The sequence below is a fragment of the Callospermophilus lateralis genome, chromosome 4, assembly GCF_048772815.1.
Source record: "Callospermophilus lateralis isolate mCalLat2 chromosome 4, mCalLat2.hap1, whole genome shotgun sequence".
NCBI classification, from domain to species: Eukaryota; Metazoa; Chordata; class Mammalia; order Rodentia; family Sciuridae; genus Callospermophilus; species Callospermophilus lateralis.
Window position 1 is genome coordinate 110,525,289 of NC_135308.1, and position 21,162 is coordinate 110,546,450.

Consider the following 21,162-nt stretch of genomic DNA (forward strand, 5'->3'; position numbering starts at 1 on the left):
GGACCCCCCTTCCTTCAGTTTCCTTAAGATTTAAAGTGGGTTAGAAGTGTAGGTCCAATATGGGTAACCTTCTCATTTGAGTGGGTTTTTTTTGGGGGGAGGGGTACTCAGGATTAAACTCAGAGGCACTCAACCACTGAGCCACATCCCCAGCTCTATTTTGTATTTTATTTGGAGACACAGTCTGAGTTACTTATCACCTCACTTTTGCTGAGGCTGGCTTTGAACTTGTAATCATCCTGCCTCAGCCTCTCAAGCTGCTGGGATTACAGGTGTGTTCCACTGTGCCCAGGCCTTAGTAGAGTTAGGTCTTATCTGACCAGGCCGTTAGCCTCTTACCCTTGCCCCTTAATGTCTTAAGTGACTGTAGATACTGACCAATTTCTAAACAGAACCTACATTTCTTCCTCCCTTCTCCCATCATGCTGCCCCTCTCGCCAAGAGTCTCAACTTCTGCAGTCCACTTCTGTGTTGGCTAAAAGAGGCCTGTGATGTGGATAAAAATCAATTTGGGCAGCTTCTGGATAAAAAGCAATTTGGCCAGCTCCTGGGTGGTTCCGCTCAGGAGCTGCAGCAGGAGTCTGACCCAAGTGCAGGAAGGACAAGGAACCTCTGGGTGTTTTGTTTTGTTGTTTCCAGAGAAAGTGGAGAAGCAGTGAAGAAAGGGAATGGGGTTTTTTGGGTAGGGACAATGGTAACTTCTACTAGAAACAAACATTCACATTAGGTGCCTAAGCCTACTTGAAACACAAATGCAGATGTTTGCCCTAAAGATTCTGTCAAAGTCCCTCTAGCCTTACCCACTCTCAACACCATCCCCCTATTCTTGCCCACCTCCATCCTAGTCCCAACCTATGAGACAAAAATGAAAATTTGGTCTGCTTTTAAATTCTGATAGTCCAGAATAGGAGTTTGTCTTGCCTCAACCTGGGGACCTGGTGTGTATGTTGGGAAGAGAAAAGAGTGCACTTTTGGATGTAGAAGGGGAAGGAAGTAACAGATCCTCCTTTGACACTTGCATATGACAATGGGATCTGGATACCCACTTCCACAGGGGTTCAGACAATTGTCTTTGAAAGCTGAATGGGTTTGGAGTTCAGCTTTTGTGTGTCTGTGGGGGAAGGGGAACGAGAAGAAATGTGTTCCCAGATTGGAGAGAGTACTGTAATGAGGCTGGGGGATGCACTGAAATAAAAGGACTGGAAGTCTTGTGGACCTTCTTCCCTAGACAAGCCACAGGCCCACCTCAGCCCCCGCCTCATCCCGGTGGTGGAATCTGAGGGAAGAAAAGACAGATCGGGGGCGTGGGGGTGGGATGCTGTGAGCTAGTCCGGTCGGGAAAGGGTGAGGGCAAGGTTATCTTTTGGCGTTTGGGGCGGGAGAAGAAGGCGAGAGTGAGGCCAAGCCCCACCTTTCGGTGGTCCAAGACAAGCAGATTGCCCCCTACGAAGGAAGCCCCGCCTTCACTGCTCGGTCGCGCCCCGCCCAGGCCCGCAGCGCGGCTGCAGCGCGAGGGGCGGAGAGGCAGTGCAAGGAGAGAGGACCAGACGCCCAGGTTGCCCGCATCTCAGAGCTGCAGTAGACTAAACCGCTCCCCGGCCCTGCTCCGCAGCCTCGTCCGGGCGCCCCAGCTGCTTTCTTGGCCCCAGCGATCGAGCACCTGTCCTCCGTCTTGGTCTCAGCTGAGCGACCCCTCCTTCGGAGCACACACCATTCCTGCAGCCTGAGAAGTGCCCCAGCTCTACTTGGCGACCACCATGGCGGAGACTAACAACGAATGCAGCATCAAGGTTCTCTGCCGATTTCGGCCCCTGAACCAGGCGGAGATTCTGCGGGGAGACAAGTTCATCCCCATTTTCCAAGGGGACGACAGCGTCGTTATCGGAGTGAGTGCTGCTACCGGACGGAATTAGGGGAGAGGCGGGAGGCTGAATCTTCACCCCCGTAGAATCTTAGCCTTTGCTTGTCACTCTGTGCTCCCTCCCCGCCGCTCAATCACCATCCTATTCGCCGCAGCCCCACCTTTTTCTCCCCTGCATCAGGATGGCTGGGTGTGGCCTGGCTAGGCCTGCAGCCAAGTCTCTGCAGAGTGGGAGGGGGCCCCTTACCCATCAGGAGACCCTACTCTCCGTGGCTGGGAGCAGCCACATCCCCACCCCTTGGAGCCAGTCCCGTGTTTTTCTGATGTTTTCTCTCTCCCCCAGAGAAAGTGCATTTTCCCTTTGTTATTGGCTTAGGTCTTTACCCCCACATCCTAGGAAGGGAGGGAGAAGATAGTGGATGGGCTAAAAAGGAGATGGGTAGTCCAGGTTCTCTGTGGAGGTATGAATGGGAGTGGGCTCTAGGTCCAAGCCCTCCATTTTCCCCTAAAGTAGTTATCCTCTGTACTTAGAGGATTGAGGTCTGATGAAGGGTTTTATGGGAAAGAAATATATTGATGCCACACCCAGTTTCGGGGAATCCTCTGGAATTCTAAGGACCTATCTGCCTTTCCATCCCAGGTACAGTAGGAAGAGGATTTCAGACTTCCCAACTGTACTCCCTAAATAAACATATCCAAACCCTGAGATTGTAATGCATACTTGCTTATTCATCCTTGCTGTTGATCCAATAAAAAGTAGCAGTTGACCTCTACCTCATCATGACAGCCCTTACCCATGAAGGAGATCTTAAGAAGGAGAATTAGTATTTATTTTTTACTTATTACTCTATGTAGAGTATTAAATCTTCAAAAAACACTCTAAAGTAGTATTGATATTTCCATTTTACAGATGAGGAGATTGAGGCCAAAAGAAGTTGAATGACGTTCTCAAGGTCATGCTGAGAATCCATAGATCTGAATCCAAGTTTGTGAATCACACCTTTTCCTTCATATTATATTGCCTTCCCACATTTCCATTCTGGACCTTCTTCTGTGGCCCAAAGGGAGTTTCTAGGCTTTACCCACTCTACCTTTCCCAGGCTGTGTGGGTAGTGAAGAGACCTGGGGTCAAATCCTGTAGGGCTTGGGGGTGCTGGGCTAGGAAAGTATTGCCAATTTAAGAAGGAGGGGCATGTATGAGGACAATCTTCAAGGTCAGGGGTGCTTCTTATGTATTTTTGATTCATAGCGCTTGACACAAAGCACCTGGAAACATGCCGTTAAAGGAATGAGGGAAAAAAGGGAAGGATGCCTGGGCCTTCTGAGTCAGTAATAGGAGTTTCATACACAGGCTTTAGGGAGGGCCCAAGCTCCCACCCCCAACCTGTCACCACCCGCACCCACTCTCTGAACTCCAGTGGTGCTTTTGCCTTGTCATGTATGTTTATAGATGTGTGTGTGAGTGTGTGTGTAAGAGTATATGTTTGACATAAGAAGAGGACCTCTGTTTCTTTTGCTTCAAGGACCTCAGGCCTTGTAGTCCGATCAGTCAAGTTTGGCCAGTCTAAAAGAAAGCCCATATCAACCCTTGGGGGCCCCCCTCTCTAAGTAGCCAGAACAACAGGCCATGGGAGTTGGAGCTTGGGGTCTGCTTGAGATATTAAGGCTGATAAACAGGAGCTGGCTGTCATGATAAGCAAAGCCACAAAAGGTTTCTACTTTTAAGTGTGACTTCCTTGTTTTGGATTTTCCAGTAAGTCTGAGGTGACTCCTTTAGGCTATTTGGGCTTTCCTGGTGTGTGGGATAAGTTAGACATGTTGAGAGGAGGGATTGAGGTATTGATCTGCCAGTCAGTCCAGCAAAACAGGAGAGACCCTGTTGGAGATGGGATAGAGGAGAGATGGAGAGAAGCCGAGGCCCCTGCTGATGTAGATTCTATCTTAGCTCCTCAGCCAATGTTTTCTTGTCTGTTCTGCCTGATATCTGTGGGTATGTACCTTTGTCTCACTCTGTATCTTCCCTTGCCTTGGTCTTCCTGTCAGTCTCTCACTTAAGATAAATGTTTGCATGGGGCCATTTTGTTTCAGGCAATATCCTTTTAGGACTTACTATTAATTCTTCATGCAGGGGACTGAGGGCTATAGGAGTCATAATTGTTTTTTTGGCACTGGAGAGTTAACCCAGGATGCTTTACCCACTGAGCTACATCCCCAGACTTTTTCTTTTTTTTTAAAGAAAGAGTGGGGGAGAGAGAGAGAGAGAGAGAGACAGAGAAATTTTTTTAATATTTATTTTTTAGTTCTCAGCGGACACAACATCTTTGTTTGTATGTGGTGCTGAGGATCCAACCCGGGCCGCACGCATGCCAGGCGAGCGCGCTACCGCTTGAGCCACATCCCCAGCCCCCCAGACTTTTTCATTTAATTTTATTTTTTTTAAATTTTGAGACAGAGTCTCACTAAATTGCTGAGGTTCCCACCTCAGCAATTTAGTTGCTGAGGCTGGCCTTGAACTTGTGATCCTTCTGTTTCAGCCTCTCAAGTTGCTGGGATTACAAACATACACCACTGTGCCTGGCAGGAGACATGGTTTTTTTTTTTTTGTTGTTGTTGTTGTTGTTTTTTTTTTTTTTTTGAGAGAGAGAGAGAGAGAGAATTTTTCTTAATATTTATTTTTTAGTTCTTGGCGGACACAACATCTTTGTTTGTATGTGGTGCTGAGGATCGAACCCGGGTCGCACGCATTCCAGGCAAGCGCGCTACCACTTGAGCCACATCCCCAGCCCAGGAGACATGGTTTTGAGATCCTTGAGGGTCCCAGTGAGGGAATGATATCTCCTACCTTTTTTCCTCTCCTGATCCCTTTTGGTTCCAGTGTGTGGGGAACTGTCTGAGGAACAGTGGAGGAAGCCGTTTCAGGATGTCTGGGAAGGTGAGGGAAGACTGAAAGAAAGAAAAAAGCAGAGCTCTTCTTTTTCCTGTGACAGCTTTTCCCTTCACCTCTGCTGCACTGCGGCTGGCTTGGGCTTTGGAGGCCCTTATGTTCTTGGGTTTTGTTCTCTTTGCAGAGGGTGGAAGGATAAGTTGGAGAGAGAGCTGTGTGCACCCTATTTTCCTGCATACCTCTGACTTCTCCAAGGAATCTGGGGGCTGGGGGTAGCCAAAGTTAATGGCCTAAGTCATAGTGGTAGGATGTCTGGGTCACAATGTGGTATATGTCTTGCTTTGCTTTTTGTACACTTAGAATTCAGTGTGCCTTTTTCACTGAACCCATTTAAGTATTTCGGTCATTCTCTGCATTGTTTTTTCTCATCAGTATCCCAGTGCTTAACTGCCTGGGTTGCTGTATCCATGCCAGGTCTGGAGAAGATGACATTGAGAACACACACAGACACATACACACAATTACACTCCCTCTCCGTCTCCTGCATTCAAGTGTCCACAGGTTATCCCCCTACAGTCTCCCAGAAGTTAAGAGGGTTCTTAAAGATGCAAGAAACCAGGACCATCAAGTACCTTGTTTAGAAAAGCTAGACTGGACCTGCAGGATTAGTGGAACAGAATTTGCTTGGTTTAGGGTGGCCTTGGATTCCTTTGATATCTGAAGAGTGTGGGGGAGTCTCATTAAGGAAAATGGAGAGGGGAAGTAATGATCACTGTGGCCAGTGTCTCTCTAGCATTTCCATAGCAACAATCCCCAAGGGTGTCACCATGGAAATCAGGCTGCTGCTTCAAGTTTGGGTTCTACCAAGTATTTTATTGAGAGTTGAACAGCTTGGTCATCTTTGGGCCCCTGATCTTAGTCCCCCATTAGCTTTAATCAACACACATGATGAAAAACTATAGCACTCTGCTGGACCTTTCCTGCACAAATGGACAAGGAGACAACAAGAAGGCTTGGAGTGGGTTAAAGGCGAACAGAGCCCAGATTGACAAAGAAGAGAGGCCCTCTGGAGAAGGCTATGAGGAATGCCAAGCCTGCAGGGCTGGAAGAGATATCTGTCTCAGGGACATTCCTAAAAGGTGGAGAGAATCCCAGAGTATTTCTAATGGAACAAGTCTTTTGGTCTCCGACACCATGCCAACTTGCAGGGCATTTGATTACGTAGAGGGGAAGAGGGTGAGGGTCGCCCTCTGAAAGGATGGGTGGGAGAAATGCATATTTCTGAAAATGGGGTTGAGGTTGGAAAAAGGGAGTGATGAAAGCCTTTAGTTCCATCTGGAAATACTTGGGGGAAATGCCCAAAAGGAAGGAGAATGAAAAGCCATGATAAGGATCTTATGCAGGTTGATATTGTGGTTCTCTGATCACTTTGGGTGTGAGTCTGGAATCAGATTGCTTGAGTTTAAAACTGTGCCCTACCATTTCTCAGGTATGTGAAAGTGGGCAGACTGACCTCAGTGTTCTCATCTGTAAAATGGGATAACAATAGCACCTGCTTCCTAGGATTATTGTGATCATTAAATTAACTAATACATATAAATGTATTTTTTTTAAAGAGAGAGTGAGAGAGGGAGAGACAGAGAGAGAGAGAGAATTTTTAATATTTATTTTTTAGTTATCGGCGGACACAACATCTTTGTTTGTATGTGGTGCTGAGGATCGAACCCGGGCCGCACGCATGCCAGGCGAGCGCGCTACCGCTTGAGCCACATCCCCAGCCCCTATAAATGTATTTTTTATATTTTTAGTTGTAGATGGACACAATACCTTCATTTTGTTTATTTAGTTTTTTTTAATGTGGTGCTAGAGATCAAACCCAGTGACTCACCCATGCTAGGCAATCTCTATACCACTGAGCCTCAACCCCAGCCCAACATATAAATTTCTTAACACAGTGACAGACACAGAATAAGTAAACTCTCAGTAAGAGTTAGATGTTAAACCCAGCATGGTGATGTGTATTTGTAGTCTTAACTCTTCAAGAAATGAAGGTCAGAAAATTATTTGAGACAAGTCTGGACAACATAGTGAGATCCTGTCTCAAAGAAAAAAAGAGTTGGGTGGGAAGTTGGGTGTTATTTTTATTTATGCTGTCTCCCTCCAAGCCAAAAATTGGAAAATGGTTAACACTTTTCCCTCTTACAGGTAGTTTTATCTAACCTCCAGGTCCCTAGTATCTTCTTTTTTTCTTCATAAGCATCTATGTTTATTTGACATATTTTTTATGAAGAGTGTCCTGTGTGCCAGGGACTTTGGGGATTTGGAAGGAATTTCTGCCTTCAAGAAACTCTGGATCTAGGTGGTTATCCGCAATCTCCGAAATGGCCTGGGCAGAGGCAGAGAGAAGGAAATAAGAAATGGTCTTTGCTGAGCTGGACACAGTGCCTCACATCTGTAATTTCAGCAATTTGGGAGGCTGAGGCAGGAGGATCGCAAGTTGGGGACCAGCCTCAGTAACTTAGTGAGGCCCTAAGCAACTTAGCGTGTCTTTGTCTCAGAATTAAAAAAAAAAAACAACGAAAAAACTTGCTAGCTATGTGTATGTTCCTCTATATTCTGATAAGGAATCCCCACGATATACTACAGTTTGATTCAGAGTAATAATGAAAGATGTAAATAAGGGTGGTTAGTCTAGAGGCAGAAAAAGTAGAAAACCACTGGCTTAGTTATTCTTATGAAAAGAGTAGAAAAATAATTCATCTTGAGAGTAATCCGTAGAAAATTAAAAGAAACTTATACTTTAACAGGAATAAATATTTTATTTTTTTATTTTTTATTTTTTTAAAGAGAGAGAGAGAGAATTTTTTAATATTTATTTATTTTTTTTAGTTTTCGGCGGACACAACATCTTTGTTTGTATGTGGTGCTGAGGATCGAACCTGGGCCTCACGCATCCCAGGCGAGTGCGCTACCGCTTGAGTCACATCCCCAGCCCCAGGAATAAATATTTTAAAAATTTTTTTTTTTTTTTAGTTGTAGATGGACACAATAACTTTGTTTTGTTTATTTATTTTATTATGTGGTGCTGAGGATCGAACCCAGTGCCTCACATATGTTAGGCGAGCACTCTACCACTGAGCACAACCCCAGCCCCAGAAAAAAATATTTTGAAGGAAAAAAGCTAGCTTTGGAATTTAAAGACCCAACAAAGAGAAGGGAGGTAGCTAGAAGTTCTTTCTAGAACGCCTCAAATTACAAGGTATTTCACATGTCTTTTCCTGCTCATGAGATTACTAGATGCACCTATTTTTAGTTCTTGGGTTTTTTTTTTGTTTGTTTTTGTCCTCACAGGTCTGAGAACCCCATCTTTCTTCCCTCTCTGCTCTATTCCTTCTTCCTAGCCTTGGCTAAGAATAAGGAGTTCCTCAGGCAAATATTGGCTTCAGCATTTGGAGAGCACCCTCCATTTTAATGCATCCATGGAGCGAGTTTTCTGGAATCCTACAACTGGGAATGTTTTGAGTGAGTGTGTGTGTGTAGATGTGGGTGTTGGTGCCCATGTTCCCAGGAGGAAAGAAGGGTGAGGCAAGGCTGGCTTGTGAGTTATATTTAATCCCCTTTGGATGGATGCCTGACTTCATGAAGCACGGATAGAGTCATTGATAGAGAAAAGATAAGTGTCATTGTCCTGAGATATACATGTTTTGTTTGTTTTTGGTTCTTGGTCTCTGGGTGGGAGAAACATTGGGGTACATTACAATTATAGAAGAAACTAAAAACTACCCAAAATCTTATCACTCTAAGTAATTTGACTGTTTTTTCCTGTATATATACATTAATTTTAATAAAATTGTATCACAAACTATATATATGTGTGTATGTGTATATATATATATATATATATATATATATATATATATATATATATATATGCATATACATATACATGTAATTAAAAGCATTTTTTGGTGCTGGGAATTGAACCCAGGTCCTTGTCCATGTTAACCATGCACTCTAACCACTAAGCTATACACCCATCCCTATGTATTTGTTGTTTGTTTTTTAAATTTATTCACTTATTCTATCTAGTTTGTTATACATGACAGCAGAATGCATTTCATAGTTCATATAGAGATTAAAATTTTTTATTTCTCTGGTTGTACACAAAGTAGAGTCATACCATTCGTGTCTTCATGCATGTACTTAGGATAATGATGTCCATTTCATTCCACCATCTTTCCTACCCCCATACCTTCTCCCTTCCCCTCCCTCCCCTTTTCCCTATCTGAAGTTCCACCATTCCTCCCATGTTTCCTCCCACCCCCATTATGGGTCAGTAGCTACATATCAGAGAAAACATTCGGCCTTTGGTTTTTTGGAATTGTCTTACTTCACATAGTATGATATTATCCAACTCCATCCATTTACCTACAAATGCCATGATTTTATTCTCTTTTAATGCTGAGTAATATTCCATTTAATATTATTCCATTCAATAATATTCTATTCAAATGTGTATATGTACCACATTTTCTTTATCCATTCATCTATTGAAGGGCATCTAGGTTGGTTCCATAGCTTAGGTAATGTGAATTATGCTGCTATAAACATTGACGTGGCTACATCACTGTAGCTTTTTTTAAGTCCTTTTGGTATAAACCAACGAGTGGGATAGCTGGCTCAAATGGTGGTTCCATTCCAAGTTTTCCAAGGAATCTCCATACTGTTTTCCAGGTTGGTTGCACCAATTTGCAGTCCCACCAGCAATGTATGAGTGTGCCTTTTTCCCTACATCCTTACCAACACTTTTTGTTTGTATTCTTTTTATACATACATATATTTTTAGTTGTAAATGGACACATAACTTAATTTTATTTGTTTTTTATTTTTATGTGGTTCCGGGAATTGAACCCAGTGCCTCACACATGCTAGGCAAGCGCTCTACCACTGAGCCACAACCCCAGCTCTGTTGTTTGTATTATTAATAGCTACCATTCTGACTGGAATGAGATGAAATCTTAGAGAAGTTTTTTTAAAATATATTTTTAGTTGTAGATGGACACAATATCTTTATTTTTATTTATTTATTTTTATGTGGTGCTGAGGATCATACCCAGGGCCTCACACATGTGAGGCAAGCTCTCTACCACTGAGCTACAACCCCAGACCTAGAGTAGTTTTGATTTGCATTTCTCTAATTGCTGGAGATGTTGAATATTTTTTCATAAATTTGTTGATTTGATTTGTATATCATCTTCTGAGAAGTGTCTGTTCAGTTCCTTTGCGCATTTATTGATTGGGCTATTTGGTTGTTTAGTACTAAGTTTTTGAGGTCTTTGTATATCCTAAAGATTGGTGCTCTATCTGATGTGTGTTTGGTAAAAATTTGCTCCCATCCTGTAGGCTCTCTATTCACCTCACTGATTGTTTCTTTTGCTGAGAAGAAGCTTTTCAATTCATCCCATTTATTCTTGATTTTATTTCTTGTACTATATATATAGGAATCGTGTTAAGGAAGTCAGTGCCTAATTCAACATGATAAAGATTTGGGCCTACTTTTTCTTCTATTGGGCCAGGGTGTCAGCCCTATGTATTTTTTGTAATCCATTTTCTCCACTAATAAATCGTGATGACTATTTTACTCATTATAATTTTTTTAAACTATTCCAGTCAATGTAAGGGAAACTTCCATGCATGGGGCTTGGGCAGGAGCCACCTTTGGGGAAAAGAGTCAATGGAGGGGCTTTATTTGACCTTCTTGGGATGGAGGTATTGTAGTGGCCACACTACTTTTTGTGGAAGTTGAAAGCCCCGGGATTGCAGGCAGGCATAATATTTGCAACAGATCATTTTGTCACAGTTGTACTTCTAGACAAGCAGGTACAGGGAAGGCTCAATGATTCCACCTTGCAGGCAAAGGACCAGGTGCAGGCTGGACTCTTTGGATGTTGTAATCTGAGAGAGTGCAGCCATCCTCCAGCTGTTTGCCTACAAATATCAGACATTGCTGATGCCTTCCTTGTCTTGGATTTTGGCTTTGACATTCTCAGCGGTGTCACTTTGACCTTGAGAGTGATGGTCTTGCCCATCATGGTTTTCTCAAAGATCTGCATCTCTGCATCTGCAGCTCTGGAGCCTCATTGAAGAGAAAGAGCTCATTACAATTTTCTTATACAATTTTTTTTATGATACTAGGGATTGAGTCCAGGGTCTCACACATGCTAGGCAAGTGATCTACTGTTGAGCCACATTCCCAACCCCGTTAAATCTTTAATTTAATTTTTCATTTTTTTGAGAGAGAGAGAGAATTTTTTAATATTTATTTTTCAGTTTTCGGCGGACACAACATCTTTGTTTGTATGTGGTGCTGAGGATCGAACCCGGGCCGCACTCATGCCAGGCGAGTGCGCTACCGCTTGAGCCACATCCCCAGCCCCCGTTAAATCTTTTTAAGTAATTTTATTTATTACTTTACAATTTTTTATTTTAGCAGTTTATTTATCTCTATTATTTATTAATTTTTCTGTTATTACTTATTGCTATTATTATTTTTTGGTTTTCTCTATTTTTATAGTATTGGGGATTGAACTCAGGGACACTCTACCACTGAGCTACATCCCCAGTCCTTTTTATTTAGAAACAGGGTCTTGCTAAGTTGCCTAGATTGGCTTTGAACTTGGGATCCTCCTGCCTCAGCCTCTGGAGTTGCTGGGATTACAGGAATGTGACACCATGCCTGGCTTACAATTTTTAATTTAATTTTTGAATGTTTCATATTCCTAGGTAATAAAACTTAAATGACAGAGAAAGATAGTCAATGAAAAGTCATTCTTCTTGCTATCTTCTTCCCTGGCCACCTAGTTCTCCTTTCAGAAGGTAGTTGTTGCCAGGTACCATGATGTGCCTGTAATCCCAGGGACTCAGGAGGCTGAGGCAAGAGGATTACAAGTTTGAGGCCAGCCTCAGCAATTTAATAAGACTTTGTCTCAAAATAAAAAATAAAAAAGGCTCAGTGGTAAAGCAACCCTGAATTCAATTTCCAGTACCAAAAAAAAAAAAAAAAAAGGAAGGTAACTGTTACCAGTTTCTACGAACTCTTCTAAAACCACTATACATTTGTACTTTTTTTTTTTTTACACAGATAACAGCATAGTATATCTACCATTCTGTGCCTTGCTTTTTTTTTTTTTTTGTTAACTCACTGTTGAGTCTTGGAGATCTTTCCATATCAACACATAAAGGTCCAATTCATTCTCTTTTTTTTTTAATTTATTTTTTAGTTGTAGTTTGATGGAATACCTTTATTTTATTGATTTATTTTTATGTAATGTTGAGGATTGAACCCAGGGCCTCGCATGTGCTAGGCAAACACTCTACCGCTGAGCCACAACCCCAGCCCAATTCATTCTTTTTAACATCTGTATAATTGTTGCAGAGACATACCATAATTTATTTAAACAGCTCCTTATTTGTATTGATATTGATTTATTTTTTGGGGTACCAGGGATTGAACCTAGGGGCATTTAAGCTCTGAGCCACATCCCTAGCCCTTTTTAAAAAAAAAATATATATATATATATATATATATATTTTTTTTTTAGTTGTAGATGGACACAGTACCTTTATTTATTTTTCTGTGGTGCTGAGGATCAAACCCAGTGCCTCACATATGCCAGGCAAGCACTCTACTGCTGAGCCACAACCCCAGTCCCACATCCCTAGCCCTTTTTATTTTTTATTTTGAGACAGGGTCTATTAAATTGTTTTAATGCCTCGATAAGGTGCTGAGGCTGGCTTTGAACTTGCAATCCTCCTGCCTCAGCCTCCTGAGCCACTGGGATTATAGGCATGCACCACCATGCCCAGCTCCCCTACTGTTGGGCTTTTAGGATTGTTCTAATAATTTGCCATTATAAACAATTGAATGGGGTGCAGGAGGGCATATGGGCAGTGAGTATATAGAATACATTTTTAAAAGTGTATGTATTTAAAAATGTAAGAACTATTTCCAAATTGCCTATCCTATCCTATCTTTATTTCTAGCAGTATGAGCAAATATCTGTTTACTCACATTTTCATGAGTGAGGTATATTGCCAAATATTTTACTATGACCACTTTGGTAGATTTAAAAAAAAAACAAAACAGTGTCTCATAGTTTTAATATATGTTTGGCTTGACAGTGAGGTTGAACATGGATTCATATATTTAGGAAACATCAAAACATCAATTTATTTTTTATTTTTTAGTATCGGGGATTGAATCCAGAGGCACTTAACCACTAAACCACATCCCCAGCCCTTTTTTTATATTTTATTTAGAGTCAAGGTCTTGCTGGGTTGCTTAGGGACTTGCTAAGTTGCTGAGGCTGGCTTTGAACTCACAATCCTCCTGCCTCAGCCTCCCAAGCTGCTGGGCCACTGCACCTGGCATAACATCAATTTATGATATATTTATGATAGCAGTTCTTGAGTTGCACAAGTATTTTTGTGTGTGTGGTAATGAGGACTGAATCCAGGGGTAGTCTACCACTAAGCCACACCCTAAGTCCTTTTTATTTTTAATTTTGAGACAAGGTTTTGCCAAGCTGCCCAGGCTGGCCTCTAACTTACCATCCTCATTTCTGAGCCTTGTAAATCACTGGGGTGTGTGCCACTATACCTGACTCAGTCTCACTCATTTTAATAAAGTTATAACTAACCTCTTTTTTTTTATGGTGCTGGGAATCGAACTCGCGGTGAAACTCCTTATACATGCTAAACACATGCTCTACCACTGAGCCACACTCTAGTCTTTTCTTTTTTTTTTTAAGAGAGAGTGTGAGAGAGAGAGAGAGAGGGAGAGAGAATTTTTTTTTTAATATTTATTTTTTAGTTATTGGCAGGCACAACATCTTTGTTTGTATGTGATGCTGAGAATCAAACCGGGGCCGCACGCATGCCAGGCGAGCGCGCTACCGCTTGAGCCACATCCCCAGCCCTCTAGTCTTTTCTTTAAATAAAATTTCTTTTTGTACTGGGGATTGAACACTTAGTGGCACTTCACCACTGAGTTACACTCCCAGCTGTCTTTGTTGTTGTTGTTTGTTTTGGTTTTTGAAACAGGATTTTGCTAAGTTGCTTAAGGCCTCACCAAATTGCTGAGGCTGGTCTTGAACTTGTGATCCTCCTGTCTCAGCCTCCTGAGTCACTGGAATTACAGGTGTGCACCCCTGACCTTGTCTCCAGCCTTTTCCTTTTATTTATTTATGTTTTTAAAGATTATTATTTTGGAGCTGGGGATATAGCTCAATTGGTAGAGTGCTTGCCTTGCATGCATAAGGCCACCATGGGTTCAATCCCAAGCACCATAAAAAAAATTGTTATTATAAATAAATAAATTATATATATATATACACACACACACACACACACACACACACATATATATATACATATATACGTATATTTTAAGTTGTTGATAGATCTTTGTTTTATATATGGTGCTGCGGTGTGTGCCACTATACCTGACTAGAATCCAGTGCCTCACACATGCCAGGTGAGCGCTCTACCACTGAGCTATAACTCCAGCACTTCCAACCTCTTGATGGATATTTGAATTACTGTTACTTTTCCTTCCTCCCTTTCTACCCTTCCTCCCTCCCTCTATTCCTCTTTCATCCTCTCCTTCCTCCCTCCCTTTCTTCCTTCCTTTCTTTTTTGTGATGCTAAGAATTGAACTCAGAGTCTTGCACATGCTTGGCAAATGCTCCACCACTAAACAACACCCCTAGGCCTTTTTATTTTTTATTAAGTAATTAATTATTTTTTTATACTGGAGATTGAATTCAGGGGCACTTAACCACTGAGCTACATTCCCAGCCCTTTTTATATTTTATTTTGAGACAGAATCTTGCTAAGTTGCTTAGGGTCTCACTAAGTTGCTGAGGCTGGCTTTGAACTTGCAATCCTCCTGCCTCAGCTTCCCACCACTGGGATTACAGGTGTGTGCCACCACACCTGCTTTTTATTTTTATGTTTGAGACAAGGTCTTGGTAAATTGCTCAGGCTGGTCTTGAACTTGTAATCATCCTGCTACAGCTTTCCAGATATTGGGATTATAGACGTGTACCACTATGCTTGGCCCAGTTTTTCTCTAACTTCAACCACTGCAGAGAACATTCTTTTATATACAACTTTAAGTTCTTTGCCAAGTGTTTTATAAAATGTGTTCTCAGCGCTAGAATCCTGGTAGAGAGTATGAACAGTGTGGATGTTTAGGAATTTAAAAGAATGATTCTTCAGAAAGGTGCTGTCAGTTTATCAGTTTATAACACTTCCTTCTTTATAAAGAGTGCCTTTCCAACATCTTTCCTTTGTGGATACTATTTCTTGGGCTTTAATTTTTTTTTGTTGTTGTTGTTTTTTGATGGTATTGGGGATCCAACCCAGGGTCTTATGTATGCTAGGCAAGTGTTCTACCACTACACCCAGCTGTTTCTTAGGTCTTAGAGGCTTTCACTACCAAGAGTACATATACATATTTCTGGCTGATTTTTTTCCCAGAAGACAGGTTCATTTTTTAATATTTATAAAATAACATTTATTATACTGGGCACAGTGGCACATACCCATAATCCCAGTTACTAAGGATACTTAAGGAGGAGCATCACAAATTTGAGGCCACCCTGGGCAACCTAGTAAAACCCTGTCTTAAAACAAAACTTTCAAAGAAGAAAACAAATGATTGCACTATTTTCTCATCATCTTTGACATTAAAAAATCTTGAATATAATACTTTTAAATAGTTAAAAAATGTAAACTACAGGATACTCAATGAAAAACAGAAACCTTCTCTTTCCCAGTTTCTCTCCACAGTAAACACTGTCAAGATTTTTGCATAATTTCTTCTAGGAAAAAAATTCTGTATATATTGATGGAATATATACTTAGAGTCTCATGTCTAGCTTTAGCTAAAATTTATGGCCTTCCTTAATTTGTTAAAACATTTCTCCCAAACTCTGGTGTCTATAGATCTAGAGCTTTAAATTTCAGTTGGATAAAGATGAACTCTAGTTATACAATTTGACAAGTAAGTTATAGTCTCTTTGTACTGACTAGCAGGTAAACATTACTGGGAAATTTGTCACTTGGAGAAAAAACAGTCTTATTTAAGCAAGGATCTGATCTTTAACATGATTAGATGTCAAATAATTTTTTTGTTTAGTTCCCTGAGTTTTAAATAGTTTGTATCTTAGCCAGGGAAAACACCTGTAGTTCCAGCAGCTCTGGAGGTTAAGGCAGGAGGATCCAGCCTCAGTAGCCTCAGCAACTTAGTGAGGCCCTAAGCAACTTAGTGAGACACTGTCTCAAAATAGAAAAAATGTACAGGACTGGAGATGTGTCTCAGTGCTTAAGCTCCTTTGGGTTCAATCCCTGGTACAAAAAAAAAGTATATATAAATAAAAATAAATAAATAAATAAATAAATCTATCTCCTATATATTCTCTATATACATATGTGTTCTATATATTATATATATATATATTAGTTTTCTTATCAGTACATATAACTTGCAACTTATTACCTAAATTAAACAAAGTACTTGTGGGTCTGAATGATTTGCTTCTACACTTTTACATTGCAGTGCTGGAGACTGAACCCAGGGCCTCATGCATGCTTTGCAGGCACTCTATCACTGAGCCACACTCTAGCCCCTGATTCCCTTTTTAAAGGGAGACCCATATTTCTTTTTTTTTTAATTTTTTAGTTGTTGATGGACTTTTTTTTTTTTTGGCTTATTTATATGTGGTGCTAGGAATCAAACTCAGTGCCTCACACATATGAGGCTAGCACTCTACCGCTGAGCTACAACTCCAGCCCCAAAGAGACCTATATTTCTGATATCATATATTCTTTTCACAAGACAGAACTTGTATTAATGTTTTCCCAAGAACTCTGAGTGTATGTTTCATTTAAATTGTAGGGAACATGTTTTGCCTATGCTGCTAACTTTGTATCTTTCATTTAATTCATCTTGAAGACCTTTCCATATTAAGACAAATGGGTTTATCTAATTTTTAAATTTTTTTTTAGTTGTTGATGGACCTTTATTTTTATTTATTCTTTTGTATGTGGTGCTGAGAATTGAATCCAGTGCCTTACACATGCTAGGCAAGTGCTCTACCACTGAGCTACAGCAGGAGCCCCAACAAATGGGTTTATTGAGGAAGATATTTTAAAACTTTGAGGTGCTTTTTATTGTTAATGAATTGTTCTTCACTTCTGCAGTTTACTTCTCTCTCCAATTTCTCTTGTCCCCTATATTTTCCATGTATTTGGAGGATTGAAGAATGGGGTGCCTTTATTAGGTTGATGGATGGGTCTGTGGCATTTCTTCTCCCTTCCACTTTTCCTACTGATGGCTGACATTTCTTATTTTCACTCCAGGGGAAGCCATATGTCTTTGACCGGGTGTTCCCCCCAAACACGACTCAGGAGCAAGTTTATCATGCATGTGCCATGCAGATTGTCAAAGGTAATGGATGTCTTTTTAGAATGTATTTTCTCAGACTTCACATTTCCTGCCTCACTTATCTCCACCTATATGTTTATCCACCATCTCTTCCAGATGTCCTTGCTGGCTACAATGGCACCATTTTTGCTTATGGACAGACATCCTCAGGGAAAACACATACCATGGAGGTGAGGGTTCTGACTTTATTGGAATAAGGAGCTAGGAATGCAAGTGGCAGATCAAGGACTTTCAGTGGGGGAAGATCTAGGAATCAAAGGTTGCCTGGTTCAGATGCAGATGGGTACACAGGATGAGCTGAGAGGCAATGTTTTAAGGGAAGTTTAATGGAATCCTTTCAATCTGCTGCAGTTTAGCTCCTTCCTACTGCTCTAGTTGTCTTTCGATCTGCAAAAGTAGCAGCAGTGGAAGTCCAAAGGGCTGCTCAGTTATCTCCTTCCACTGAAAGGTAGACATGGTGGTAACCACCTCCTACCTTAGGATGCTCTTCCTATCACCTCTTACCTTTGTGTTCACTTGTATACCTCAAGTTGTCTCATCCTTCTCGAGTCTCAGTCTCATGCTGGAATATCCTCACTCCCCAGGGAAAGCTACATGACCCTCAGCTGATGGGAATCATTCCCCGGATTGCCCGAGACATCTTCAACCACATCTACTCCATGGATGAGAACCTTGAGTTCCACATCAAGGTGATCAGGGCATGACAGCTGTATCTTCAGATGGGGACTGGGAGGAGAAAATCTAGAGTGAACCTGCTGAAGATCCTGGGCTCCCCAATGTTACTCTCGCCCTCTGGTTACCTCCACTAAGACGTTCTTTTCTGTTCTTCCTACCCACCACTACCCTTTGAGCAGGTCACATTAGTTTGAAATTCCCACATTAGATTTAAGATAAGCCTTCCTCAATTCTCCTTTCTCCCAAACCAGGTCTCTTATTTTGAGATTTACCTGGATAAAATTCGTGACCTTCTGGATGGTAAGTGTTTTAATTCCACTGGGTTAGAGTGTGTGAGGAGGGTGAGAAAAGGAAGATCAGCTTGCTGTGGGGATTGGTGCCATTTGGCATACAAAATACACATTTTCACACCTGAGTCCTTTAGCTTCACTCACCAAGAATTTCCAAAAACTTAGAGGCTCAGAAGATGAGCTTAGAGTTTACATATACATAGTTCAAGAGGCGATGGAACCCTGCAGCTGGAGCCCTGAGGAAGACAAGGAGGAGGGAGAGGAGGAGAAATTGAGCCTTCAGTGGGAACATGGAGTTTAGGCTTCATTGGCAAGCCCTCCTCCATTTAGCACATAGAAGAAACCACCATCCAAGTTGACTACAGGGTGCAGAGGGGTGGGGTGGAAGTGCTGGTTTTACTCACTCTGCATTATCTTGATTCAGTGACCAAGACAAACCTTTCTGTGCATGAGGACAAGAACCGAGTCCCATTTGTCAAGGTGAGAGTGGGTGAAACACTGGTGTGGAGTCTGTGTATCCAGAATGGCATGAGGGAAGAGGGTGGGCCAATGACCCAGAAGTTAAAGGGATCAGATATGCTAAGGGGCCTATGAGAGTCAGGGTGTTTGGAAACGATGACTTTTCTTTTGTCTCCGGGGATCAAACCCAGGGCCTTGCACATGTTAGACAAGTAGACAAGTACTCTACTGCTAAGCTATATCCCTAGCCCAAAAGACAGCATCTGTTTGAGGTTTTTTTGGCGGGGGGGTGGGGGTACCAGGGATTGAACTCAGGGGCACCTGACCACTGAGCCACATCCCCAGCCCTATTTTGTATTTTATTTAGAGAAAGGATCTCACTGAGATTCTTAGCACCTCTCTTTTGCTGCAGCGGGCTTTGAACTCATGATCCTCCTGCCTCAGCCTCCCAAGTTGAGGCATGTGCCAGTGCACCTGGAAAAAAGGCAGCATCTTAAAAGTTCGCTTGGAAAGTGTTCAGGCAACTTAATTTGCAGATCAGAGTTTATAGGTCACTGTCTATTTGCCCCCTGCAGGGTTGTACTGAACGTTTTGTGTCCAGCCCAGAGGAGATCTTGGATGTGATTGATGAGGGAAAATCAAATCGTCATGTCGCTGTCACCAGTGAGTAGGGATCTAAAGGGTTCTTGAATCTAGGGGCCTCCCTCTCTTCTGTGTCCCTGGGCAACAAGCAAGCAAGGGAGGACATTGTCCTTCAGCAGAGGGGCCCCTTGCCTGTGCATCCACTGCCTGGGAGATGAAATGGCAGGGTTGGTCCTGGCAGGTCCCTTCTCTTTCAGTGGGTGGGAATGGCAGCCAGTAGCAGCTGGGACTGAGGGGTGCAGGTTCACAGGGGTTGATACCTGTCATATATCTCCTCTACAGACATGAATGAACACAGCTCTCGAAGCCACAGCATCTTCCTCATCAACATCAAGCAGGAGAACATGGAGACTGAGCAGAAGCTCAGTGGGAAGTTGTATCTCGTGGACTTGGCTGGGAGTGAGAAGGTTAGGGGTCCTATGGTGGAGAAGAAAGCCTTGTGGGGAGGTTACTTGTTTTATAATTAAAAGAATTTTTTTTTTTTTTTTTTTAAGATTAGTGTGGTGGCACACGCCTGTAATCTCAGTGACTTGGGAGGCCAAGACAGGAGGATCACAAGTTCAAGGCCAGCTTCAGCAACTTAGCAAGGCCCTAAGCAATGCAGTGAGACTCTGTCTCAAAATAAAAAGTAAAAATAGACTGTGATGTGGCTGAGTGGTTAACAGGGCAACTTAGTGAGAACCTGCCTCAAAATAAAAAGGGCTAGGAATGTTGCTCAGTGGTTAAGTGCCCCTGGATTAACTCTCTAGTACCAAAAAAACAAAACAAAACAAAAACCTTTAAAATTGAGATATTCAGGGCTGGGGTTGTGGCTCAGTGGTAGAGCACTGGCCTAGTACATGTGAGGCACTGGTTCAATCCTCAGCACCACAAAAAAATAAATAAAATAAAGGTATTGTGTTCATCTATAACTAAATTTTTTTTTAATTGAGATATTCATAATCAGAAAGTTCACCATTTTAGAATGTACAATTTAGTGGGTTTAGTGTGTTCACAAGGTTGCATAACCATTACCTCTGTCTAATTCCAGAACATTTTTATCACCCATTAATAGTCACTTCCCATTCTCCCCTCTGTCTATTTTCTGGCAGCCACTTATCTATTCTCTGTCTCTGTAGATTTGCCTGTCCTGAATATTTCAAATAAATGGAATTATATAATATGGCAGTAGGAGTGGCCTTTGGCAAGAGAGTATAGTGGAATGGAGGAAAGGCCTTCCCTGATTCTGGCTAATACCTCTTACTTTGTTCTCTTCTCCATTCCCTCCCCCCATTTTTGGACTGGGTCCCTAAGTAGAAAAGAGACTGTGACAGTCTTTGTAGCTGCTCCTGATACACTTGTCTCCTAATACCCTGGCAGGTTAGCAAGACTGGAGCAGAGGGAGCTGTGCTGGATGAGGCAAAGAATATCAACAAGTCGCTGTCTGCCCTGGGGAATGTGATCTCTGCATTAGCAGAGGGCACTGTAAGTATTTCCTAAGTCCCCTTCACCCCAACTACACCTTCTCCCAGTGTCCTTTAATTATGCCCCAACTTGTAGGTTGCTTGATCCTTAGGCAGCACTACTGTTCTTTTGATTTCCTTTTGAATTTGTTTTTCTAAGTCATGGCCTCCATTCTCTCCCAGAAAAGCTACGTTCCATATCGTGATAGCAAAATGACACGGATTCTTCAGGACTCTCTGGGAGGAAACTGCCGTACAACTATGTTCATCTGCTGCTCACCATCCAGTTACAATGATGCAGAGACCAAGTCTACGCTGATGTTTGGACAGCGGTCAGTGGCAGAGTCCCTAGAGGGACACTGGGAGCCAGGTCCCTCTCCAGACCCTGAGGCTCTCTC

The 21,162-nt window shown here is 42.1% G+C and overlaps 1 protein-coding gene across 3 annotated transcripts in view; it reads left to right on the top strand.

Moving 5' to 3' along the window:
- Positions 1-1,754: 1,754 nt before the first annotated feature.
- Kif5a (kinesin family member 5A) overlaps positions 1,755-21,162 on the top strand; it is a 31,953-nt gene continuing 12,545 nt past the window's right edge. The window contains exons 1-11 of one of the 3 annotated variants that reach the window (XM_076853050.1): positions 1,758-1,886; positions 10,623-10,625; positions 17,172-17,259; positions 17,353-17,426; positions 17,841-17,945; positions 18,183-18,231; positions 18,646-18,701; positions 19,256-19,343; positions 19,605-19,729; positions 20,682-20,786; positions 20,948-21,096. In XM_076853050.1, coding sequence (XP_076709165.1) covers positions 1,758-1,886; positions 10,623-10,625; positions 17,172-17,259; positions 17,353-17,426; positions 17,841-17,945; positions 18,183-18,231; positions 18,646-18,701; positions 19,256-19,343; positions 19,605-19,729; positions 20,682-20,786; positions 20,948-21,096 — 971 coding nt within the window. Of the gene's footprint in view, positions 1,887-10,622; positions 10,626-17,171; positions 17,260-17,352; positions 17,427-17,840; positions 17,946-18,182; positions 18,232-18,645; positions 18,702-19,255; positions 19,344-19,604; positions 19,730-20,681; positions 20,787-20,947; positions 21,097-21,162 lie in introns of all 3 variants that reach the window. The other 2 variants (XM_076853052.1, XM_076853051.1) reach the window with 2 other exon arrangements.